Source organism: Melanostigma gelatinosum (assembly GCF_949748355.1).
Source record: "Melanostigma gelatinosum genome assembly, chromosome: 4".
In the NCBI taxonomy this organism is placed as follows: domain Eukaryota; kingdom Metazoa; phylum Chordata; class Actinopteri; order Perciformes; family Zoarcidae; genus Melanostigma; species Melanostigma gelatinosum.
The window spans coordinates 2,195,504-2,222,183 of NC_136637.1; the positions used below are offsets into that span (position 1 = coordinate 2,195,504).

The window sequence follows — 26,680 nt, forward strand, 5'->3', positions numbered from 1 at the left end:
TCACTTTTAAAGAGCAATACGGATCGCGAGCACACACGCACAGGCTCAGAGGCAGATTATCACATTTAATTTACAATTAATGAGCGACTAATGTAGCCAGGATGTCTTCGGACAAAGCATCGATGCGGCGCGACACAGTGTTGTTGGACACCGGGATCATGTCCAACTTTTTTGCTTCTTTCTCCCCAATCATACATTCCACCATCTCTCTGGCAGCTGGTGAGCTCACGTCTTCGGCGATTGTGTGCGGTAGCCCCTTTCTCGCTATTCTGTAACCAGATATGAAGCCCGTAGTGCGTCATTTATAGACCAACACATGAATGAGACTGCAGTTGTTTTGGCTGTTTTGTAACTCCTCCAATTTCGATATAAAGAATGTAAGGGGCTTTTGACTTGCACTGGCATGCTTGGTGTTCAGGTGGCAACGTAAATAAGAGCTTCAGACTGTTAGCCAGAACCTCACTGCACACCACGCACTGTGGCTTTGGGCAATCTGCGTTGCCAATCCAAGTGAAGCCCAGACACACATACTTTTCATCATATTCCCTCTTTTTTTCCCAGTCTGATGCTCACTCTCGTTTCCTCTTTTTTCACCTTGACTCCGCGATGGGCCGATGTGCTCCCGATTTGTCTGTGCTGCACCTCTCCGTTCCCCTCGCCTCCGATTCCTCTCTCTCTCTCTGTCCCTCTCCTCTTTTACGACTGATAGCTTCAGATGTCCCACCTGACAGCTTTTAAATTAAAATTACATTTTTTTTTAATATTTAATATTATTACACCATCAGACCGCCATTACACTTTTCCTCTCGCGCACCCCCTAGAGGCAGCTCGCGCACCCCACTTTGGGAATCCCTGCTCTAAAAAACCCTGTGTTCCTTAAGACTCTCACCCATGCTCAGTACTCCTTTCAGTGAGCATTGCTGCACCCGGATTCCCTCACATTATTGCTCATCATCTCTCTCTGCCTCTCATACTCACTACAAAGCACTGAATGGTTTAGGGCCAAAATACATCTCTGATCTGCTGCTACCTTATGAACCATCCCGACCCCTCAGGTCGTCTGGGACCGGTCTACTTTCTGTTCCCAGAGTCAGAACTAAACATGGAGAAGCAGCGTTCAGTTTTTCTGCTCCACATATCTGGAACAAAGTCCCAGAAAGCTGCAGGTCTGCTGAGACCCTCAGCTCATTTAAATCAAGATTGAAGACCTTTCTGTTTGCTGCTGCCGTTAATTGAACCACATTCAATTCATATATTAATCTGTGTTTTACTGTTTTAATGACTGTTTTTATTGTTTCAATGAATGTTCTTAATTGTTTTTAAATCTCCTTTTCTTTTCCTTATGTTTTGATGCTTTTAATGGTTTTATGTGAAGCACTTTGAATTACCTTGTTGTTGAAATGTGCAAATAAACTTGCCTTGCTTTATAACTCACCACTACGTGCTCAGCTGACTCCTCTTCTCCACATCCCTCACAACCCTGTCTGGTGTTTTCTATCACTTTCAGCGATTTGTTTCGTGCACAATGGCCCAACCGTAACCTTGTCAACACTGTTTCCTCTCTCCTGCTCCTACTTCCTACCCTGGTAACTTTGACACTCTTTTCAATGTGATATAAATGTCTCAATTTATCTTCTCTGTCCCACATTTGGTTGATTTTTTCCCAGATAATACACTTGACCTCTGCCTTACTGATACTGATTTGCATATCTATGTTTCCTTTCTGCCCTCTTTGCAACTCCGCCCTCTCATTCCCACTCACCCCCACATGCACTAAACCAGGAGTTGAACCTCACCTCCCTGTTGAGTTATCCTTGTGGCTGACTGAAGGGCTTCATACAGTAAGTCTTGACGGCTGTTTGAATGAAAAGACTTAAACTTGTTATAGGGCTGAAGATGAGTCGGAGCACCTCAACACCTTTTCCTGTCTTGCCTTTTCCAAACATCGTAGTGAAAGCAGCTCTGCCAGCACCTCCACTGTGTAAACTAGGTCATCAGTTGTTCTTCTGTTGATTCCTATTGCTTTAGCTGGTGTTGCCGTCCCATATCCTGTCTCAGGTTTCTTAGCACCATCCGTGTAAATCTGTGTAAAATCACTGTATTCTTTCATTATATGCACTTACCAAATCAACATTATCATTTTATTTCCTCTTGACCTCGAACAAATACCCGTCGATATCAGGCCACACACGCATGGAGCGATCACCGGGTAAACTACAGAGGGGCTTATCCTCCGATCGAACACTTTAAATTATCTTGCTATGTTATTGTCTACGAGACCAAAGTGATCCCTCTGACTCCTCCATTCTCCCAGACCACCTGCAGCACTCCTTTTGCAGGGTGAGAGTCATTGTGTCCCTGTAGGTTAGCCCAGGCGTTTGCCATCAGTTGCTTTTTTCATAAATCCAGCGGCATTTCTCCAATTTCTACCTGCAGGGCAGGTGTTTTAAATGCTCCACATACTCTTAATGCCTGAATCACATCCAATTTACCAGTAAGAGATTTGCCTGCTAATCCGTATGCTATGCTTCCGTAATCCAACACAGATCTTACATACATGGTTTTAATGCTGACCAACTGGCTCCCCATTCCCAAACAGTCACACATTTCATCACATGTATTACGTTTTTTTGCATGTTTCCTCTATTCTCCTGGTCTGTTCTGCCCATGTTCACCGTGTTCCATCCCTTTCTAAGTCTCTCCCACACATCCGGAGCTTCATCCCGTCCTTGGTTCTTTTCCTGGTGAGAAGGACCGTTTGTGTTTTTTCGACAGAAAACCTAAAGCCCCAATCACACCCCACTCCACACCTCATCCATTGCTTCTTCTACTTTTCTGACTGCATGTTCCATGTTCCTTCCTTTTTTCCACAAGGCCCCATCATCAGCAACGGAGACCTACATATCTACTGAGAATATGTCGTTTATCATAATTATGAAAGTAACGGACTAATCACACTTGAGGTGTAACATTATCAACCACGTATTGATTTGACATGTCTGACCCAGTCCGTGCTTTACCCAGTTGTAAACTCTCCCACCAATTCCCATTTTGTGCAACTTAATTAGCAAACCTTCCTTCCATCATGTCATCAGCCTTTTCTATGTCAAAAAACACTGCAATGACTGACGATGTATTCCCTTCCTAAAACTACTCTGACGCATTCCTCTCAAGCTCATATGAAAACCTTTCTGTTGTCATGCGGTCCATTATCTTACACATATTAGATGTTGGTGCTGTTGGTCTGTAGCTGGTGGGCTTCGGTGGATCTCTGCCAGGTTTTCTAATCAGAATCACGACTGCCTCTTTCCATGCGCTCTGTAACTTTCCTTCTTCCTAAACGTTGTTATGAAGGCACAGCAGCTTCCAGTGTGCTCCTTTTCCTCAATGCCGGAGCAGAATGTAGCAGACCTGATCCTCCCTGTTAGCATTACGTAGCCCACACAGGGAGCTGTTTTATACCGGCTGTGTGCCGGACACAGCCTTGTGCACAATGCGCTGTGCACCCCGTGCAAATCTGTTAATCTGCAGATATACACATGTTCACACTGTCCACACTGAAAAGAAAACTAGATAGCAACAACAGATGAAGTCTTAACACATTTCCCAGAAACTGAGAGGAGGTTTAGAGATGGTGGAAGTCCAAAACCATTTTCTATCAGGTTCGTATTTATCTAAACTAAGCTGCTTCAGTGAAAGTTCCACTGAATCAACTTACCAGTGACATTGAGGTGACATTTCTCAGAGTTGCTCCCATAACTTGTGAGCACTTCACACAGGTACAGAGCTGAGTCAGCAGTCCTGAGTCTGGACACATGAAGTCTGAGTCCTTCTCGGAGGACGTCTTTGTCACACTGGACTCGTCCTGCAAACTGTTCATCCTCAGACTCTGGGACCTCGACACCTTCATGAAACACGACTGAGGGTCTGACAACAGTTAACAGTTGAAAGAAGATATTAAGGAGTCGAGTGAGCGGTCAGTGTTGGTGGTGACCATCCATCCCAGAGTGATGTTGTGGTTCTCCTCTGCCTGATAGGAGCTCTGTGGCACATTCACTACAAATGATCCTGTTGAGGAGACAGAGAGGGAGAGTGAGGAGCAGACGAACTGACAGCGTTAACATGAGAGCCTTTAAACTGTGTTTAGTGATGCTTCAGAGCTGTAGTGCTTTAAAAACACAAAAGTAAACTCACCACAGACACAGCAGGTCAGGATGAAGAGCAGCAGGATCCTGCAGATCATCTTCTCCCTGTGAGAGGAGACAGAGGGGAAGAGTCACAAACACATCACGTCAAAACTCAGTTCGATGAAGACATCAAACATTTACAGTGAAATGAAAACTCACTTTGTGTCACAACATGGCGCCAGAGGTTAACCTTTGAACCAAAAGCAGGAAACATAATGTTGAACCAGGTGTTTTTCTCACTGAGCTGCAGTGACCTGTATTTACCTTGGACATCTTCAGTCTTATAAAGATTTGCATTTCAAGACGAAACTGATGGCGAGACGCAGGGGTTGGAGGTTCGACTCCCGAGAGAAGCAACCTTCACAGTCACTTCGAACAGATGTTCACTGGCTGTACTTTTAGACGGTATTTCCTTCAGAGAAGACTGAGTAGGGATGAAACTTTAAGCCTCCAAAGTGTGAAAGTCTCACCAGGTTCTAAGGAGGGGAATTAACAGAAAAGATGATCTTTTCTTTGTTTGCATTTTAAAAAGTGACAACTCGGATCCTGTCCTGACTTGATGTCATACAATACGCCCAAATAAATGTAGACACAAAACTCTGACCTGAAATCGGTAAAATGTATGCATTTTTGCTCAATTCTGCATCCACTTGTTTAGAAAAATTCCTCTGTCTAACAAAAATAATAATTAAAAAAAGAATGCCTAGAAGGCATTTCTCTCTCCATCGTGACCAAACGGCACCACTGGTTACTCGTGTTGTTGAAGAGGCGGTTGGCGAAAGACCTAGAGCCTGACTCGGTTCACGGAGGTGTGTGCTTAGTTTCGCTTGATCCAAAAAGCTGAGGCCAAAAGCGCTGCGTATAAAAAGCAGAAGTAAAGAAGTGTATCTCAGCAAAAGCCCAGTTAAACCAACATCAACTAATGGATGTGTCCTTGATTATTTAGATGTTTACCAGTATTTCAAATATAAATTATATTAAAAAGTAATATAAAAAATGTACAGCATTCCAAAAATTATATTGATGTTGGATGCTATAAAACTGTCATACAAGTGTAGTGTAGTGTGGCATTAAATATGATGTAGTAAAATGCCATAAAAATGTCCTGATAGTCCAATTTTCTGTCTTTCTAAATTGCCATTAAGTCATGAAAACTTCGAGGTTTGTTTTCGTGATTATATTTCATGTTGTAGTGTTTATATTTCACGGTGTAGTGGTTATATTTCAAGATGCAGTGGTTATATTAAACGTTGTAGTGATTATATTTCACGGTGTGGTTATTTCACATTGTAGTAGTTATATTTCACATTGTAGTTATATTTCACGGTGTAGTTGTTATATTTCACGGTGTAGTGATTATATTTCACGGTGTGGTTATTTCACGTTGTAGTAGTTATATTTCACGTTGTAGTTATATTTCACGGTGTAGTTGTTATATTTCACGTTGTAGTTATATTGTACGGTGTAGTGGTTATATTTCATGGTGTAGTGGTTATATATCACGTTTTAGTGGTTATATTTCACGGTGTAGTGGTTATATTTCACGGTGTAGTGGTTATATTTCAAGATGCAGTGGTTATATTTCACGTTGTAGTGATTATATTTCACGGTGTGGTTATTTCATGTTGTAGTAGTTATATTTCACGTTGTAGTTATATTTCACAGTGTAGTTGTTATATTTCACGGTGTAGTGATTATATTTCACGGTGTGGTTATTTCACATTGTAGTAGTTATATTTCACATTGTAGTTATATTTCACGGTGTAGTTATATTTCACGTTGTAGTAGTTATATTTCACGTTGTAGTTATATTTCACGGTGTAGTTATATTTCACGGTGTAGTGATTTCACGTTGTAGTAGTTATATTTAATGTTGTAGTTATATTTCACGGTGTAGTTGTTATATTTCACGGTGTAGTGGTTATATATCATGTTTTAGTGGTTATATTTCACAGTGTAGTGGTTATATTTCACGGTGTGGTTATTTCACATTGTAGTAGTTATATTTCACGTTGTAGTTATATTTCACGGTGTAGTGATTTCACGTTGTAGTAGTTATATTTAATGTTGTAGTTATATTTCACGGTGTAGTAGTTATATTTCACGGTGTAGTGGTTATATTTCACGGTGTAGTGGTTATATATCACGTTTTAGTGGTTATATTTCACGGTGTAGTGGTTATATTTCACGGTGTAGTGGTTATATTTCATGGTGCAAATGGCGTCCTCTTTCTCTTTTCTTCCCAGCTGAGTGCACATTTTTAGGAACAAAACCTAGGATCTTCGCTCATCCTCTGACCTACAGTATGTCGTCTTGTTCTTCTGCATGAATGTACGCAGCGGGGTCATGACTGTTCAGGGTCATGTCGGCGCATTTACAATTCCTAAATACAATACGATTTGAAATGAGTGGTGTTCTGTTCCATACTCCCTGCTGGTGCTCGGCTCTTGGCAGCCCCGTGTACTTACAAGCATTCTCTGTGTATTTGACTTCTTCATTCTTCGTTAGTGTAAGAAATTTGAGCATAGAACTGTGTTTAGTAGCTATAATAAAAGTGTTCAATGATTCATATTTAAGAATTCATAATTAGTCATAATCATAAGTGTTTTGGAAATGCATAATTAAGATAAGCATAAAGTGTTTTAGGATAAGCAGCTAGAAGTAGAATTTGAGACATGAAGCTTTTGCCAAAGTTGCAAAGTGGCAGAAGTTTAACGTTTATACTGAAGGATTATCATAGAAGGGATTAAACCATAACTGACAGTCATTGAATGTGTTAGGAGCTCAGGGACAGAAAGGCAGACAGACAGAATACACTCCTGGAAGTTAGCCAATAGGAATCGGGATAAACGGAAGAGGAGGTGTTTCGAACGGATGTGGGTGGTTTAATTTCAAGTCTTTTTCTCTCTCGCGTGATGGCTCTCAGAGGACGGACGGGTTTTATACCTGAGGAGCCGAGTTGAGTTTTGTGCAAACGGGGTTTTATTGATTTAATATTTCATGAAATAGTGTACTTCACTGTAAAGACTGTACTTGCATCAGTGGGATTAAATTCCTTTTAATTTAATTCCTTTTTTACACCGCCCGGTGAACATTGTGCAGGAGGAACACTTATATTATTGGCCTAGAAGTTTTTATGAACATTTAAATATGCCAAATCGATAAATATTTACATCAGGGAGTAAAATATCAATAATGTGCGAGTTTTGTTCCGTGATGTAGATTCTCAGAAATAAAGAGGACATGACCTGGTGGTTGTCCTGGGTGTGACTTGTTCCCACAGCAGGGTGTTTTCTATTTATATACTTAAGTCCTGGAGCTGTCCGAACATAAAAATATGTACATCTAAAAATGCCACAATTCCCTGCTCATATATCAGAGTCTCACAGTACATACAGTATCATTAGTTACATTTTTATTTTCTATTTACAACCGATTTGTTATATAAATATAATACATCATTTTCAGAAAAGCTGTCAAGTCAATGCATTCAAGAGCTCGATCACAATAGGTCAAATACATGTTGTGGGGGGGGGGGGGGGCATGGTGGCCTGTTGTATTGACGGGGTGAAATCACACAGAGAGACGGGGGTCTGTCTTCAGGAGAAGCTAAGAGGGCTGCGTGGTGACGGGTACAATATTCAGGATGTAATCAGCTCTTGTTAAAAGAATTTAAAACTTCAGCTCGGTCCATTCAGGTGTTTTACACGAGATTCCTCCAGAGGTCGGTATATTTGCAGGTTGGAATTGTAGCATCAGTCCAGACGCACAGAAATTGATGAATCCAGTGATGTGAGCCCTCTTGTCACACACACACACACCAGCATCTCAAACGCCCCCTTGTGTTTGGAAGATATCAAAAGGTGTGTGTGTGTGTGTGTGTGTGTGTGTGTGTGTGTGTAATGGCGGGCGGAGACCGTGGAGCTATGGAGGGCTGGGTGGTAGGAGGGTTAACCTGTGTGTGGATTAGAGGGCTTCGCACAGAGAACGTAACATGCAAGTGAGACTCTTTGACGTGTTGATGATGAAACTAAAATAGTTCCGAGGTCCATAAACTCATCAATCTCTATAAACATTGTTTTCTATTTCATGAATTGGTACAAACATCTGTGTTTCCTGCTGTCCAGTATCAAATCAAGAAGATCAAGTATGGTCATGTGTGTGGAGGACTCAGAGTCCAGGTCTCCCTGATGCTCCACTCAGGCGTTGCTGATGATGATGAGAGCGGGACTGGCCGCCTGCTGACTCGTCTCACACATGGCGCCCTGCTCCGCCGGCTTGGCGAACACGCGTGGCGTGTTGAGGTTGTAGACTCCGGCCTGGAGGAAACAGGCTCTCAGGGTCAGACACAGCACCTCTTGAGGCTTCAGCTGCAGCTTGTACTGGGTCTGACCCACCCAGGTGAACGAGCTGTGGACCTCCAGAGACTCTTGGCTGAAAGAGGAATGGACGGAGGGAGAGCTTAGAAAATATGCTGACGTTAGACGAGACTGCTGAAAGTTAAAGTCACAGTTAACTGGCCATCAAGTCCTGTTGACAACATCTTTCCACTGTCAGACAGCAACATGCCTTCCTCATGTACCGTTTATTAAATACACGAGTCTATGAAATGTGATATGACTGAATGTCCCAGAATCAACAGTCTTAAACCATTTCTCTTTCTCAACATTAGAAGTAAAAGTGAGGCTTTGCTCTCGGCAGAGGACATGTCGTTGCAGATGGTTGATCATTTTTCCCCAACATGTGTTTCGATGAAAGAAAAGTGAGCTGCAGCTGTGACCACCAGCAGTCCATAGGGCTCTAGATCGCTATGGAACCGCAGACAACGGGCTGAAGGAACCGACATGTTCCTCAGAAGTAGTCCTCGTGTTGGAGACGTGGCTGCAGTGATCAGTGTTTCAACGATGAGGTGGGTGTTAACTGTCTGAAGATGCAATCGAGTTGAAGTATGGGGATTGGACCTGTGCATGTCAGTCTTCTTTTCCCCACATCTCTCTAGATAAGTCATAGTTAAGTGTGTCACTTCATGAATGTACTGTGTATACACACACCTTTATGAGACATCATCTATAAAGACACGTACCTGCTGCTTTTGTTCCTTAAGTCTATGAGGACATCCACTAGAGCCGAGGAGCAGTTGGACAGCGTCAGCGTGACCGGCACCACACAGAGACTAGAGACAGAGAAGCAGCTTCACTCACAGAACCTCATGGAGCTTCTTCACTACCTCCATCAACACACGCTGACGGATTGTTGCTCAGTTACAGCCATGCAATTCAGAAGTATGTACTGTACAGGGGCTGGAAACATTTTGAACAAAGTAGCGTTTACAACGTGTTTAGGGTAAGATGTTAAATCTCCTCTACTGTGCGGGTCTCACCTCTCCAGGACAAACGGGTGCGTGTAGGTCTCAGGGTAGTGCAGGTTGGTTTTGATGAGCTGGGACAGCTCTGCAGACGGCAGGGCCACTGGAGTAGGAACTTCAGATTTAAACTTGAGCAGCACCATCTCCTGAGCTTCCTGCAACACAAAAGCCTCATCCAATCAGCTTTCAAAATAAAACCACGCTCATATTAAGCATCACATCAGGAGTCTAAATCTGATCATTCTGTATAATTGTTAGATTCCACAATTAAGGGCCCTTTAAGTCAATAGTGGAAATGTGGCAACAAATATATTGCAAATGAGATGAGTTTCTATCAACTGAGTCGAATAAACTGTCTCCCTGAGGTTCTTTTGAAGCAGGATTATATTCGAGACAGGCCTGTATTTAATAACAAGATTGTCATATTTCAGTATGAAGCCTCCTCCTAATTTATGATCCTTTGCGACAGCATTTTGAGGTTAAGCTCAACACTTCCTGCATCCGTTTCAGATTAAAAGCCCCGTAGCATGCCATTGGACAGACTCCTTCATTTCCTAACAAAGCTTTTATTGTGAAACATTTCCAGGGTTGGTTGTGGAAAATGGAGTGACTGGTATGGTTCTCATACGGTACTTCAAACACAGCTACCACTACATGTACATGTTATGTAGAGCTTGGACCATGTTTTGGAGTTTAGATAACTAAAGCGTGTTATCTCACCATTAACTCATGCCCACTGGGTTACAGAGAGGGTGAGGTTGGTTCTGTGTGTGTGTGTGCTTACTGTACCTCTTTGGGAGTCAGAGAACTGGCCTCTTTGCCGATGGTCTGCAGTGCCACATGGAGCTGACCCTCGAGGATCAGCTGTTTGTTGTCCTCCACCACATAGGCCTACAGACACACAACACACTGGAATTTCACGTACACTTAGCATGAGTAGTTTACGCTGAGAACTAAATATGAGACCCTGAGGATTCCTCAGAGAAACTGGCTACATCTTTAATGAACTCTGCTCGGTTCACCCAAATATGAGCAGAACGATGAATATGTTTCACGGCTTTGATATGAATCCTGTTTGAATATCAACACAGGATTCTGAACACAATTTGTTACGACATTGTGAATAAATGAATTCTGAATCATATTTTTGATAAGATCTCACAACTGTCCTGTGCATGGTCCACACCACGATGTCCTACTACCACCATGTATGAGAAGGTGAGCCCCACATCATCACTGTCTCTGCTGAGTGTACCTTCCAGATGATGATCAAGTTGAGGTCCAGCTCGTGACACTTCTTGACGATGCTGCTGATGTCCTCGGTGGGGACGGAGCTCTGACTCTTGCTGCTGGATGACGTCCTGGACGATGGTCCGTCCACTCGCCGAGACTCTACGGTCCGACAGCCACGGAAGAAGAAATCTCCACAGGGTGTGGAGGAGCTGATGATCTGCAAACAGATTCTATAGATATGAGAGACTCTCTACCAGAGACAGTAACAATGCTTGATGTTGTGTCTGTCTGTAGTCAGATGTTCAGAGCTGATGTCAGGAATTAGTTCTTTCCTCATCAACCCGGAAAAAAAGAATAAAGATAAGTACACTTCATAATTTAGTGGCATTTTTACATTTGATACTTTTTGTGAATATAATTCATTATTTATAGTTGTATGTATATTTCCTTTGTTAACACATTGTTTTGAAAGCCGGACGTAGTCACACAGGTATCCTTCACTAACTTTGCCAATACTTGATACATGAAGGTGACCTCCATCGGTTACATGTTCCATGAAAGGTCCTCATAGTTCCTGTTCACATGATGCCAGAGTGAACAGTAGGGTTGGACTTGGACATTATGCAGCCGTTGCACATTTCAGTTAACAGCGTGACAATAGATTATATTTATTGCTTTGGCTCTAGAGTTATAGTCTATCTATCTTTTATTCATTTAGAACATTGATTTTGTTTTCACATTAAGAATCTAAATTTCATTGCTCTTTGAAAGGGCGTACTTGCATTATTATGCTATTGTATTATCACTATATCAATGGCATAAAATGGTCCTAAAATGACAATAATATTGTTTATTGCAATTATTTTCGGGACACTATATGGACAGACATAAGTAGTTATCAGGCCTATGACACAATTAGATCATACATTTAGTGAGACAACGACATTTAGCTTTCACTTACCCGTTCATTTCCCAGATTCAGGTCTGCAAAGGTGTATTTCTCTACGGCATCCGAGGTAGCTAGAGGCAAAAGACAGACAAATCAGTGCTTCTTCAAAACCCCACATCTGATCAAAGTTTGATTGTTGACATCTTCTTCTTTAGGTACCCTGGTGGGGCTTGCATCGCGTGGCTCTGAAACACAGCTTGGCTCTTTCTCTGCTGGTGAGTTTACAGTCTGGAGGAGAGGGAGGGCAGAGAGAAGCTGTGACATCTTCTGTTATCACTGCCACTCAACACTCCACTGTAGCATTTTGGGCTAAAGTGCCATGCTCAAGGGCAGTTCACGGATGAAGCATTTAGGTGGTATTAAAATAACCACAGCTGTGTTCACCAGTCACGCTGCTACACATACAGCTGTACACCATCAAGAAGAAACGGGAACACACACCTTTATCATTGGCCGGGTTGATACACTTGTGGAGGCGCCAGTGTTGACTGCTGCTGGACACCTGGATGATGTGGAACTCACGCACGCCAGCTTCACTCTGGAAGCCCACAGGGGGAAGATTAAACCACGCAGTGATAGGCTGTTCAATGAGCTGCAGACTAAGCGTGGGGCATGCTGGGTATCTCACCGTATTGATGTTCTCCACATCGACGAAGACCAGCGTCCCACCGCTGCCTTCGTCTTCCAGGCTGCGATGTGGGGGGACACTGCTGCGGCAGGCCGACGCCTGCACGCTCAGAGAGCGACTGGCGCAGATGAACACCGTGTGACGCAACACCCGATGACTTCCCATGCAGAGAGAGAAGAGAGAGATGATGGGCTGTCTACCAATGAGGGGTTCGTGCAGTGTTGATGAACAGACATTGTTATCACCAATTCATTTAGAACAGAACTGTTAGAGTACAAGTCCATTCTTCTTATTTGCTAAATATATGATGTGTCCAGCTGTCAGTCAGACATGATTGGGCTTAAAAAGTCAGAAGCAAACAGCCTTTTCTTCCGCTTGATTATTTTGCCCTGGTCACGTAGTTACTTCTTTACTTAACGAGTCTATGTCCCAATAGAAGAGTTGCATCATCGTGCTCCAAAGAGTCCTTCTAGGTGTAACTCCACAGGCTTCGTTACGATAGCTGTCCTGAGCCGATGCCTTTGTATTTTAATGATTGGTATTGACTAATATAAAGTCTGTTCTTTACTGCGTGTTGTCATCCTCAGCCTGCTCGTGTTGCAGTGCTGCTCTACTTCATGACAGCCTGCCTCAGCAGTGAACAGTGTGTGGCTGCAACCCTCAGGTCTGCAAAGTGAAGCCAGTGCAGAAGAGTCTCAAACCGCTATTCTTTCAGTTGGCCAGCAGGGGGCGACTCCTCTGGTAGCAACCATAGACTGTATCTAAGAAGTGGACTAGTCGTCATGACCTCACCCATTGGTTTGTGGACTGATGTCATGAAGCCTCCAGTTTGGCGTTGCCATCTTGGATTTTTTGGCAACCAGTGAACAGAAGTGATCATATCTGGACTGAGAAGTATGTCCGACTCTAAATGGACCATAATTTACGAAATTAACATGATTTATCACTGAGGTAATAAATCAAGAGAGAAGTAGTCATTTTCTCATAGACTTCTATACAACCAGAGGAGTCGCCCCCTGGTGGACATTAGAGAGAATGGCTTCACTTTTTAGACCAGGAGGTCATAAACAGGCTGCTTATGTTTATGGCTAGCCAATTCACCTCCCTTCACTTGATTTAGGTTTTACCTGATTTTGATTCCTTTCTCTGTGCTCTCGTAGTAGAACAGGAAATTGATCTCATGTACTCCCTCCTCGTCTGGTCCTCTGAGCCAGAGAGGCAGCTGGGTGGACTCCCCCGGTTGCAGTGTGCTGCCATCTATCGGAATCTCCATCACACCGGACGGCTGGCTGAAATCCTCCGCTGCCACCAGCATCTCAGACGCCACTGAGCCCGGCTGGCGGGTCGTGGCCGTGGTCTTATAGGCCGAGCAGTTCTCGGCTGAGGTCGGGCTGACGGGCGTGAGGGGGGTCGTGGTCTGGCTGCCAAACGTGAAGAAATATGGGTGTGTGGACGCCACCCGAAGGCCACACAGAGCGACACCGCTGACGTTACAGAACTCAACGTAGGCCTTCCTGATCTCCCCACACAGCAGAGCAGTGGGGAACTGCAGGAAGAAGACCTGAGACACACACACACACACACACACACACACACACGGTTTCAGTGGCGTCACAGAAGAACTTGTGAGCCTTCCAGAGGATTGTAGGGGACGAAAATGTGACAAAGTAGGAAGAAGTGAATGTTGCTCATTCATTTGGTAAGTTGTGGTGATGATGCAGTTTTCCCTTCAAATTAAGACCCAACTCAAGAGTCCTGTGATCCGTTTCAAAGGTACCGCCTACACTAGTCTACTGCAGCCGCACACCACCAGCAGGTCTGAGGTTAGTGGTTTGTTAGTCAGTGGAAGATGTGGCCAGTGGAAGTGAACTCAAACTAAACTCAACATTATCAACAGAATGCGGAGACATTACAGTGTTCATGGTATTTACAACAATAGTTTTATTTGAGTCCGTTATAGAAGCCCTGCTTCAGGGGCAATAACGCTGCTCTTTAGATTTGCCAGACTGTCAGCACTGCAGGATGGGATGAGTGTGTCAGTGGTACCTCCATTAGGGGCATGGGTGGAGTTATGATGGGATTCAGCCGCCGATCCAGACCATGGCGAACCAACATCTTGTCCTCTTTGGTCTGGTTCAGCCGTGGGCCCTGGATCTTTAGGTCCTGTCTCCCCCGAACCATGACATCCAACGCCTGCTGGTCTGTAGACAGGAGCAGAACCACACTGGCTGTTTTCTCAGAAACATCGTTGACATGAAACAAAAGACAGACTTGAAAACAGAAAATTCAATACAATGACTGGCAGCAAAATGAGTGAAGTGGTACGAAAGCAGCCAAAAGCAATTCAAACCAGTCCCAGCTGATGAGTGTACCTTCAGAGCTGGGAGCCATCTCTCCAGAGGAAGCTGCAGACAGGTTGTACACCACACCCACAATGTTCAGCTGGCCAGTTCTGTGTGGCAGCAGCCGGAGCCGGGCCTGAGGTCAAAGGTCACAGTGACTGACAGCAACACAACTACACGTGTGATCAGAGTGAAGCATCACATGAGCCAAAGGAGGGACAGTCCACATCATTATTTGCTGGAGATTTAAAGAATTATTCACAAACATTGAAATGCTCTTCATGCATTTTCATGGTGAAATCCATTTAAAAGGCCTGGTAGCCTTCGCACAAAATCAGTGCATGCACATGTACCACTTCTACAGTTTAGCAGAAACCAGATTCCTAAATGTCTTTTATAAAGAAACCTGGTTCAGGGTTAGACACTTCAGAAACCTGGTTTCCCTGGAGAGAGCTGATGTGTTGGCCATGCAGTCTGGTTCCTGTGTGTCTTTTTACGTGAGAACATGTGAGGGACAAACACCTCAGAAAGGAAAGTATTGCTGTGAAAGCAGAGTGGCAGGAGAGACCGTCACATTTAGGGAGACGTTCCCATCTTCAAAATAATTCCACGGTCATAAAAGTGAAAGGGCCCATCCTGAACAACGGTCACTGCCAGTTCCAGACAGACAGTGCACACACTGTCTAAGGAGCCAATGCACTTGAGCCAATGGGCTGATGGTTGACCTGCTCAGTCAGACATGATTAGTTTGACTCAACAGCACATCAGCTGATTTGACATGAAGGTACCTGATGAGATGTTTCCAGCCTGTTGCTGGAGCTGGGATACCTCATCAGGCTGAAGCTTTCTTTATCTGCAGTCTCTCTCTACCTCTGCAGTCTGCCTGTAGATCTATCACAGCACCTACCAGTTTGGTCTCCTCTGGACCTATAAGAAACTCCAGGATGATCTCTGTAGTGACAACATCGTCTTTCTGTGTCATCTGCAAGAGGAAACAGATATTGAAGACACTGGAAATCTTAGTTTTGGGTTTTTACAGCATCCATGGATTTGTGGCCGGGCTGCTCACCCCATCAATCAGGCTCTCCTCATTGGTGATGGCCTCTCCTGCCGACTCTTCAGACGTCTGCTCCTCCGATGGAGCGGCACCCTCGCCAGTGAACCTCCAGAGGAGGGAGAGGTTGGACAGAGCCAGAGGAACCTTCAGTGGGTTGCTGAGCGTCACCTCCACTATGATTGGCTCTGTGGAGACAGGAAGAGGGCTGTATACTGAGCAGGTAATGCTGTGATTCTTTATGCTATGGAAGAGAAGACAGTGACTCCCGATTGATTGGCAAGCGTCCGTATGTTCCAACACCTAGTACCGAGTAACAGTCTGGGTATGCGAGGAGCTCTTACCCTCGGCCACAGCCAGCGGGTAGCGCAGGTTGTCTGTGTGGCTGTTTAAGCAGCACTGGGTGGGCTGGAACGTTGCTGGGACAACCCCCCTGTTGGCTGTAGCCACAAGCTGTTCCTCCAGGTGGCACCACATGGCTGCCAGGTCCTGGTCATACTCCTGGTCCAGAGACACGTGAGTGGCTGCCTGCTTTTCGCCTGCACACATAAGGTAGTTAGAGACACACAATTGATGATTAGTTGTTGAATACAATGCATTTCCATGAGTGACAGTAACCCTTCGCTCAAAGGCACCTCAGCAGTTCATTTAATTCTGTTCATCAACAGGGTGACCTTGGTCAGACATCACTAGTGTTGCATGCTCCATCTTGTTCTGATGGCTGTAATCCACCAGTAACCAGAGCAGAAGGAGGAGAGCCAGAAACAGAACACGCCTCTCTGGTCCCGACCGTCTACGAGAGAGGTCTTCAGAGAAGAGTGGAATACTTCTCTCATGTCAGTTGGTGTTGGTCATGTTTCATGTTGTCCAGAGACGAAGACAAGCATTCACACCTTTTAGAAATATCCATGAAGAAGTCGACAGCAGAAACAAGTGATCAGTCATGCAGAGGCCTTTCTGTGACACATTGAGTGCATCAACTCTTTTTCCACAAAGGAAACAACCACTTCAAGCAAGCGTGAAAGCTGTTTCATCAAATGTTGCTTCTTCAATATTGCTGTTCTACTAGTATATGCATAAGAATATGTTTATGGTAAGACAGCTAATGACTTGCATATTAGTCATAAGTCAAGAAACTAATACATGTTATACATATAGAGCAGCGGTTCCCAAACTTTTTAGGCTGCGCACCCCCTTCTACATCCCGACCGGGTTTCAGTGACACAAGGAGTCACTTTTAAAGAGCAATACGGATCGCGAGCACACACGCACAGGCTCAGAGGCAGATTATCACATTTAATTTACAATTAATGAGCGACTAATGTAGCCAGGATGTCTTCGGACAAAGCATCGATGCGGCGCGACACAGTGTTGTTGGACACCGGGATCATGTCCAACTTTTTTGCTTCTTTCTCCCCAATCATACATTCCACCATCTCTCTGGCAGCTGGCAAGCTCACGTCTTCGGCGATTGTGTGCGGTAGCCCCTTTCTCGCTATTCTGTAACCAGATATGAAGCCCGTAGTGCGTCATTTATAGACCAACACATGAATGAGACTGCAGTTGTTTTTGGCTGTTTTGTAACTCCTCCAATTTCGATATAAAGAATGTAAGGGGCTTTTGACTTGCACTGGCATGCTTGGTGTTCAGGTGGCGACGTAAATAAGAGCTTCAGACTGTTAGCCAGAACCTCACTGCACACCACGCACTGTGGCTTTGGGGAATCTGCGTTGCCAATCCAAGTGAAGCCCAGACACACATACTTTTCATCATATTTCCTCTTTTTTTCCCAGTCTCCTCCGTCTCATCTTCCTCTGACTCTGGCTCGATCTTCTCCCGGTCTCTCCCCAACGCACCTCTCCGTTCCCCTCGCCTCCGATTCCTCTCTCTCTCTCTGTCCCTCTCCTCTTTTACGACTGATAGCTTCAGATGTCCCGCCTGACAGTTTTTAAATTAAAATTACATTTTTTTTTTATATTTAATATTATTACACCATCAGACCGCCATTACACTTTTCCTCTCGCGCACCCCCTAGAGGCAGCTCGCGCACCCCCAGGGGTGCGCGCACCCCACTTTGGGAATCCCTGATATAGAGCATATAACTAATCCCTGATATTGTGAACATGGAGTTCTCTCATCATCCACTGTTGTGCGTTCTGTTCTAGAATCCGCAGATTAACAAATGATGAACACTTCAAATGCATGCACTTGTGCAGTGATTGATTAAATCAGTTTCGTTCCCATAAAAAGTAGGGGTGTAAGGGTACGCGTATTCATATTGAACCGTTCGGTACGAGGCTCACGGTTCGGTACGCATGACGAATACTTTGAATACAATTTTAAAACCTTTATTTAACCAGGTAGTCCCATTGCGATTAAAAATCTCTTTTGCAAGATGTAAGTAACAATACTACATAACATTAAGGAGCAGTTTTTGTTTTTTATGCTGATGTGTTGCTAAGAAGACACCCCAGAAGATGAGTCACTCAGGTATAGTTCCATCATTGTTCAAAGTCAAAGAATAACTTTATGATGTTAGTTGTAATGAATAAATATATTTTAAAATCAAGTACATTTCTCTGCATTTATAGTTTTCTACTGAAACGAACCGTACCGAACCGTGGCTCCACTGTATCGTACCGAACCCAACCGTGAGTTTTGTGAACCGTTACACCCCTAGTAAAAATACTTAATTCCGTTCATGTGATTGTAGAATCTACAGAGCTCAGAACATTGTTTTTTACATTTGTTCATTCACTGCATCTTCTTTGGTCTTTTTCTATCTGTTCTTGAATGGTTCATAAAGGGAAGAGTTGTTATCATACATGACCTCAAGGAGGCAAAGACTGAAGAAAAGGCCAGACAGAAAGGAAGCGAGGAGAGAGAGCGAGGCTGCTTCACTGAAGGACTTTAAGACACTTTCATGAATGGCCGTGGTGAGCGCTCTTGCTTATCACAGTAAATCCACTGATACACTTCCACATCATCACCATCTTTAACAGTAGACCATCAGCTGAACGTTAAGAGGTGCAGGTCTGAAGATGAACCCTTACAGCTGGGACCTTACTGATGTGTCCATTCTTTGCTCTAGAGTCAGTCATGCTGGGAAGAGATCACCACTCATCTTTATGTTACCTTCAGCAAGGCGCCGCTCGTGTCCAAAGTAGACCCTTGTGGCCGAGCTGTGGATGCAGGGCAGAGGCAGCTGGGGGAGGCTGTCTTCACTTGCCCCTACCACACTCTGAAACACACACACAACACACGTTATTTGTGGAATAATAGGAGATTAAAAGAGCTTTTAATTGTTGTTTGGCGCATCCAATCCCTGAGTTGTTTACCTGATGATATTTTTATGTAAACCGTGGTCTGGTCCACATAATTAGAATGGGAAGACTTTCTGTTGTCTTTCTTAATCTGAGCTGGAGAACTTATGCAGATGTCTGACAACAGAGCCTTGTGGAACTCCACATCATTGTTATTCACTCATATGTGTGCTTACCTATTGACACAAAGTAGTCTCTCTGCTGTCAAGTCAGCATTGTCAGCGTACAGATGCAGTTACCTTGTACACATGGAGGTATTCTCTGAGGAAGGCACCCTGCTGCGTGGCTGTCTGCCTGCTGTCATTGGTCAGGATCTGTCTGAAGGCTGTCACAGCGCTCTCCGGTTGGCTGAGCGTGAAGGACTGACGACCGATTGTGAAGTTGATGTGGTCCTCTGCCAAAGACCAGCCCCGCTCCTTGTACACCTGCATGGCTTGGCAGTAACAGCGCAGTGCATGCCTCCTCTGTATGAAGAGACAGGGGCAGGAAAAAGAAGGTGGAGAGCAACGAAGGGCGATCACAATAAAAAAAGTAAAGTTTCATTATGATACTCAATTTGTCAGGTTTCATAATGGATCACTGAACTTGGTCCAAATTTTGTCTTCATGACCTTTCAGCTGAAAGACGTTAGACCTGACCGTCTATGTTAGACTGACCGTCCACCGTGGTCAGGATTCCTCTCAAGTATTGCATCATCAATCAAACAGGGCGGGGACACCAAAAGCAAAGCCAGCTTTCCGCATGGAGCGATTACATACATGGTGACGCAAAGACACGAATATCAAATGTAGGTCTCCATCATCTTCCCCCCCACACGGAGGAGAGCAAAGGCAAGGCAAGTTTATTTGTATAGCACATTTCAACAACACGGTAATTCAAAGTGCTTCACATAAAACCATTAAAAGCATCAAAACATAAGGCAAACGAAAAGGAGATTTAAAAACAATTAAAAACATTGATTAAAACATTAAAAACACTCACTAAAACACTAAAAAGCAGTGTAAGAAATAAAATACAGCAGTGAAATGCAGAAACTTGATTAATATCCTTGAATCTGGTTCAATTAAAGTGCAAAGACCTCAGAACTGGAGTGATGTGATCCACCCTCCTGGTTAAGACCAGGAGGACTCGAGCTGCAGCTTTCTGACGGACTTTTTACAGAGACCTGTAAACACACCGTTACAGTAGTCCAGTCTGCTGAAGATGAATGCATGGACAAGTTTTACCTCTTGAGACATAAGTCCTCTAATCCTTGATATATTCTTCAGGTGATAGTAGGCTGATCTTGTAATTGTCTTGATATGGCTGTTCAGGTTGAGGTCTGAATCCATAACTACACCTAGATTTCTGGCTTGGTTTGTGGGTTTTAACATCAGTGACTGAAGCTGAGCGGTGACTTTCAATCGTTCGTCCTTGGTACCGAAAACAATTACTTCTGTTTTATCAAAGGGAAGAGGAGGAGAACTGGAGCTGGAGCACAGCGGGAGACCTGCTATCTTAGTTCTGTTGACGTACTGCTGATGAAAACACTACATTTCCTGATTTGCTGCTTAAAATTAAAAGCTGTTAAATAACAGGGGACTTTTATTGTGAAGAATGTATCAGAAATGAAATGTGTTTATCACCTAATTAGCAAAGCTTTGTGAGGAGCTATTCTTCAATATAACAAGTCTACTACAGAGTAGTCTGCAGAGACGACCGGTAAGCAGCACCAATAAAAGGGGAATTCAGAGGAAATGCAATGTGTTCATCCACAGATGCTCCTTGAACAAAGAATTATATCCGGCCTCTAGCCAATAAGTGAGAACACATATGAGGACACAGCTGACACCATCTGCTGCATCACGTCACAAAAGTCACATTGAAAATACAAGTGCAACTACGGCATAAGACACACGATGATTAACTCAAGAACTCCATAAACAATAACTAAAATATGATACAATAATATGTATAAATATAGTTTATAGTAACAAGTATAAGTATACAGATTAAAGATGGACCTTTGTCAAAGAGAGGAAATCCCCCCGTTAACAGGAACAAAGCTGTTGGGTTAGAGCGCTGCATTAGATGGGTGGGGGCTGAAAGGCTCACCTGTCCTGCTTTGCTGAAACGATGACCGGCCAGGATCATGTGGAAGGCAAACTTGCGCACCATGGGATTGCGCATGTTAATAAAGCAGTGGGCAGCCTGTTCCAGCAGCAGAGCACTGCGCAGGTCAGAGTCCTGCACATAGAAGTGAAATAAAAAGGTCCAAGCTGAATTAATCCACTGCAAGTTTACTTGATACATCTACTTCTAAGTGAATCCATTACTTTTCAGTTTTGCATGAGTGTATGTATTTCTTGGGCATTGCGGTATTATGCTGTGTGAGCACTGTAAACATTTAGAATTCATGATTTTCATGCAGTGATCAATGCAAATGCAGATCCAACCGTTCTGATTGCATAACAAAAGTAAACTTCTTTACTCAGATTTACTGCATGCGTTCTTTAACCTACGACAGTTTCCCTAAAATTAGATTGGAAATAAAGGATGACCCCTGTATCACGATAGGTATGGTAAAGACGAGGGCTTCCTCACCTCGCTGGTCATCTTAATGAGCAGAGTTGCAGCCTCTGAGTATTTCACCTGACTCTTGAGTATCTCAGCACTGAGTAGTGCACAGCGCTCAGCCAGCACCATGTTCCTGTTGAGGGCAGAGGGGAGAACACATGTTGGAGGGATATTATGAGGCACCTCTCCATACTCAGTGAATCACTACAGTGGATGGAGTAACAGCACGGGAGCAAAGCCATGTACATCTCTGAACCAGGTCTCAAAGCAGCCTCGAAGGGCGCACCTGATCACGCACAGCCTGCAAACAGGGTGCATTTGCTTTTTATTGAATTTATTCAACAGTTTAAAACTTCTCAGATGGCATCTGCGAACCCTAACCCTTGAGAATAACAGCAGCTGAAAACCCTGCTGTCATGCATCACCACTCAGGAAAAGGACATAATAAGGTCATGAAACTTCCATTAGGGTGCACAAAGAAAGATTCACTTTGGCCTCCAAGTGACCTCACATTAGCACAATTAGCCTGCTACCCAAAAACTGACAATGAACTGAGAGCAGGCAGAAAAACATTCTGGAAGTAGGTCATACTTGCAGACGTCTCTGTACGTCTGTATGGCGGTGTCCATGTAGTGTGCTGGGTAAGGTCTGGGAGCTCCAGCCTGGAGGAAGGCGGACACTGCAGCCATTTCCTGCACAGGATGTCAGGATGAGTGGACAGAAGATGAGGCGAGATGGAGTGAACAAGAAAGGAAGGAGGGAGGAACAGAGAAGTCATGATTAGAATTCGACATGCGGTGGTAAGCAATGGAACGCGCCATTGCTCGGTTTAATCCACTCAGGGGTTACTTGGTCTGGTATGACTCGTGTTATCTGATTTTAGTTATTACTGTGAAACTGACTTTAACACTCAAGCAGAGCAGGGTTCTGTCAAATGGGATGCTGTGACTGGTCTGATAGCTGGTCTGATTATTTTGGATTCTTTTCCATTCGCTCACAAGGTAAGCACCACCAAGTAAGTGTCACCGTTTCACTCTCTCTGAGGATCACGAGCGTGACACACAGCAGCACAGTTGGTGTGCATCACAGTCACAACCTGGGATCTGATGATGAACTTGCTGTGAGAGAGGCCTGCTTGAGACCACGCTGCCTTAACGCAGAGGTACAAGATAGAGAATATACCGGGGACTTATGGGTTTGCAAATGAGTAGACGATGCCTATTTGTTACACTTCTGGCGTACATCACATCTATAGAACACAAGAGATATGTATTAGAAATATATTAGTCACGTCACAGCTTCTAAGAGTTTTAGATATGTTGCATTTGAACAAATCTATGGCCTATTATAGATTTCAAAATTTAAATAGTTAAAACAAAAAACTAAAATTTGGAATGAATGATACTGAAAACGTTTGACAGACCCCCTGGCAGAGTGGGAATTAAAGCTATAAACCCTTTCAAATGGATCATTGTTTGCACGACCCTGTGAAAATCTATCTAAGATGAAAACCACATCTCTACAGCATTCATTGATTTTGCAGCTGACAGCTAAGTCGACCACAATGTACGCTTGTGATGATGTCATAGTTCAAATAACGTTGTGTTTTCTCCATTCAGAATTATTTAGGAAAAATATGTTTTGTGTATATGTACATGTTTAATGACTCACAACCTTTTAGCTCAGGTTGTACACGTATGAAGCATTTGAAGATCCAAGAAATGACATCACAATAGGCAGAAATACCCGAGTAGGCAGTGAGTTTAAAGGGTGAACACATGGTCCTCATCAGGACACAGACAGCTGTGCACGCGTGTGCGCGTGTGTTCTCACCAGTGCCCCTGCAGCATACAGCATGGCCTGGTCTGACAGAAAGTCTTTCTTGGCCATGTGGTAGCAGCTGTAGGCGAGCTCGTAGTGCTGGACCAGGAAGCACAGGTCAGCCATCTTCCTGATCTGCAGCTCAGGGGCTTCTGGGGGATATCTGACACCACATATGAGAAAGATCAAACCAGCAATGTGTATATGTTCACAGTGGTAATGTATCAATACATGAATGAATCATATGAAGGGTGATGCTTACAGAAGGCCACATGTGCTCTTTGGTTCACTGATGCCCTTCTCTGGAACTTTCCCTCCACCGAACCACTTCTTGGTGGCAGTGAACAGAGACCGACTCAGACCTTTCCTGGAGACCAGCTGTGGACGGAGAGGCAGAGCATGTGTCTGAGTGCTGGGAGAATGTTGGGGGGTGTCAGGCTACACGGAGCCGACTCAGCTAGTGTTGCTCTCACAGTCTATGGGGGCCATGAAGCAGTGGCGGGCCGTCAGGGCCTGCAAGGCCTTCTCTGCTGGCCTAAACACAAAGTTATATCTATTTTATAATTTAATAATGTTTCTTAAATACACTACATGTATTATAATATTTTCCCATTATCTTATGTTCTCATTGCACAGCTATTGTCTTCCTCAGTTGCTCTGCTTCCAGTGCAGCTTGTTTTAAGTAGAGCTTTTATCCAATCAGATCTCACCTCTGTGTCTCTAGGTAGAACAGAGCCAGAGGCCTGCAGACTCACAAGTGCATCCATGTGCACTTTAAGTGAACGGGGACGATGTTGTTGATTGTCATCGTGTTCGACCAATCAGATCTTTAGTTTGGCATGTTGGGCGTATTCTTTGACGTGTCGGAGCTGCTAGCTGGCCTATAATGACGTCAGCATTACGTGCAGCTCAGTGTCGGTGTGCAGCTCTGCCGCGAGGTACAGAGTGTGCTGTGATTGGTCAGTGGGCGAGCACGTGACTATCGTGAAATGAAACTTAAAGTAGCCAGCAGAGCTTAGTCGGAGTAGTAAGAGTTCAAATTGAAAGATATGGACGAAATAACATTTTTAGGGTTTTGCTTGGTGTAGTTTATTCATTTTTTACCTAGCTGTGTTTTTTTTAAATGGCTGTAGGAGGAGAAACGGATTTCTGGAGAAAGACATTTCCAGAAAAACTGGACATCGTATCAAAGGGTCGGTCAACCACATAGCTAGCAGCCCTGACCCAGCATGGAAAAGGTATTTCTGGCTGACAGCGTCGGAGAAGCGTTGCACATGTTATGGCTGAGAATGCGTTTCATTTGCAACTGAGCGCTTGGTGTTTGGAGCTGTTTGGAGCTACGCTAACCTGAGGTGGCTAACCATGGCAGCTACAAGACACCATAGCACAACAGGACACTCACAAGCTACGGTGCTTTTGAAAACTTGATGAGACCCGAGTGGATCTACAACTCAACGAACACGTTCACAGGAGGACCTCAGGCTGGAACTGAACCGCACCGATGTTCTGAACAACCGCGGCATTAAACTCTTTGTTAACAAAGAAAGGAGGATGGACTTTGTCTTTAAGGGAACAGCAGCTTGTGGTGCTTTTGTGTTTTTACATCTGCAGTAGCGTTACTACTGTGTTCATTTGTCTATCATGTCGTTTTTATGAATAATATGAATGGCTCGTGCTCTAGCGCTGCAGTGTTGCTGGATTGATTTGTTGTCATATAAATATATGTGACTGGTTCTTGTGAGTTTGTTCTTGTCATTGTGTTAATTACATTGATTTGGACTATATGCATTGTCCGTTAATCACGAAGCATCCCGCCATGCGCGGGGTTATTGTCCAGACAATTGAATCCGTTCGGGCTGTTGTAGTTTAGTTTAGCCTCCCTGAACACACTGCGGGGCCTCAGCCGTTTTGGGTTATTGCTCCGGGTTCAGAGGTCACACAGCCCGTTGTCTCCTACGTGAGCGCAGTCCACCGAAAACATATTTCCCACAATTTAAGCTTGCATTTTCTAAATGCACTAGTATTATTCAAACGTATTGTTCGGTTCGTAAGCCTCGTACCGAACGGTTGAATACAAATATGTGTATTATTACAGCCCTAGAAACAAAACCATAGCTGTGTCGTCATAATGAGCTTATTAGGAGATGGCTCAAGTGTAGTAGGACAGCACAGAAGGCCCGGGTATAAAATGCACAGCCTGCTGCCATAATGTAGTAATACTATTTACAAGCGTGTGTGGAGAGTTGTGAAACTGTATCGCAATCAACAAATCTAACAATGGCAGCGAACAATCTTTAGAAAGAAGGTTCCGCCGGGCAGCATGAGCCTTGGATTCAATCGTTTTCAGGAGGAACATGAAGTGCTATATAAGTGGCCATATGGTGGCGCCACTTTTCCCAAACCACACCAGAGACTAATCATATTTAAATCTATGTTTGGCCAGACTTTAGTTTTATTTATTTATTTTCAAATCTAAAAGTAGTTTTTAAAATATGCTACAAATGAAAAGTGAAAGAAATTTAAAAATGTAACTTGTACTTTGCATTAGTTTTAGCTGGCTGGAAGACTGAGTAAGAGTTAAGTAAATAAGCAGCCTCTCCTCTTTCTACTGTATGGTCATCTTGGAGGCTGCAGTTTGTGGTGCTGTTGTCCAAAATGATCAAACAGTTATATCATCACCTCTCAGTTTTACAAGTTAGTTGTAGCAGGATTGCGAGACCTCTTCTGTGTGTATATAGTCTGTCTGCCTCTGTGGATCCGTCTCAGTAGTGGTAGAGGAAGCTAGAAGGGAATGTTTATTTATCACATGTATAATATGGAAGGGCAATGCTTGGAGCCGTACCTGGTCGTTGAGCTGCCGGATGTTCTTCTCTATGTGTGGCAGCAGGCCTCTGAAAGTGAACTCTTGGATGAACTGTCTGACGTGGTCGTGGTCATTCAGGGTCAGACATGCTCCGTGGCTCCCTGCTCCCCCCGCCAGGCTCTCTGGATCTCTCGCACCTTTCTTCGGCTCAGGGTTGATAGCACTGAGGGTGTGCAGGCTCCCCGAGCTGCTCGCTGTGTCCAGCTGGAGAGGGTGGCTTTCCAGGCTGTTGGAGGCGCCGTCTGGTGGGAAACGGTGTAGAAATGAAGCTCAATCAAGACATTTCTTTTTTTGTCGCAGCAACCAATCAGCCCTGTGCAGATGAACCAGAGGATCATCAGGGTTTACTGGTGAGGCAC

At 44.1% G+C, this 26,680-nt stretch overlaps 1 protein-coding gene across 2 annotated transcripts in view; it reads right to left on the reverse strand.

Moving 5' to 3' along the window:
• Window positions 1-7,611: 7,611 nt before the first annotated feature.
• Window positions 7,612-26,680, reverse strand: part of trappc8 (trafficking protein particle complex subunit 8) — a 29,689-nt gene continuing 10,620 nt past the window's right edge. For both annotated transcript variants that reach the window (XM_079267911.1, XM_079267910.1), the window contains 23 exons: window positions 26,301-26,563; window positions 23,721-23,836; window positions 23,471-23,621; window positions 22,229-22,329; window positions 21,665-21,770; window positions 21,176-21,307; window positions 19,321-19,545; window positions 18,894-18,999; window positions 16,103-16,297; window positions 15,774-15,946; window positions 15,612-15,686; window positions 14,735-14,840; window positions 14,409-14,563; window positions 13,490-13,923; window positions 12,363-12,519; window positions 12,176-12,272; window positions 11,894-11,962; window positions 11,747-11,805; window positions 10,808-11,002; window positions 10,342-10,443; window positions 9,568-9,707; window positions 9,271-9,360; window positions 7,612-8,621 (listed from right to left, as the gene is read on the reverse strand). In XM_079267911.1, the coding sequence (XP_079124037.1) occupies window positions 8,387-8,621; window positions 9,271-9,360; window positions 9,568-9,707; window positions 10,342-10,443; window positions 10,808-11,002; window positions 11,747-11,805; window positions 11,894-11,962; window positions 12,176-12,272; window positions 12,363-12,519; window positions 13,490-13,923; window positions 14,409-14,563; window positions 14,735-14,840; window positions 15,612-15,686; window positions 15,774-15,946; window positions 16,103-16,297; window positions 18,894-18,999; window positions 19,321-19,545; window positions 21,176-21,307; window positions 21,665-21,770; window positions 22,229-22,329; window positions 23,471-23,621; window positions 23,721-23,836; window positions 26,301-26,563 (3,482 nt within the window). In that variant the 3' untranslated portion in view covers window positions 7,612-8,386. The remainder of the gene's footprint in view (window positions 8,622-9,270; window positions 9,361-9,567; window positions 9,708-10,341; window positions 10,444-10,807; window positions 11,003-11,746; window positions 11,806-11,893; window positions 11,963-12,175; window positions 12,273-12,362; window positions 12,520-13,489; window positions 13,924-14,408; window positions 14,564-14,734; window positions 14,841-15,611; window positions 15,687-15,773; window positions 15,947-16,102; window positions 16,298-18,893; window positions 19,000-19,320; window positions 19,546-21,175; window positions 21,308-21,664; window positions 21,771-22,228; window positions 22,330-23,470; window positions 23,622-23,720; window positions 23,837-26,300; window positions 26,564-26,680) is intronic.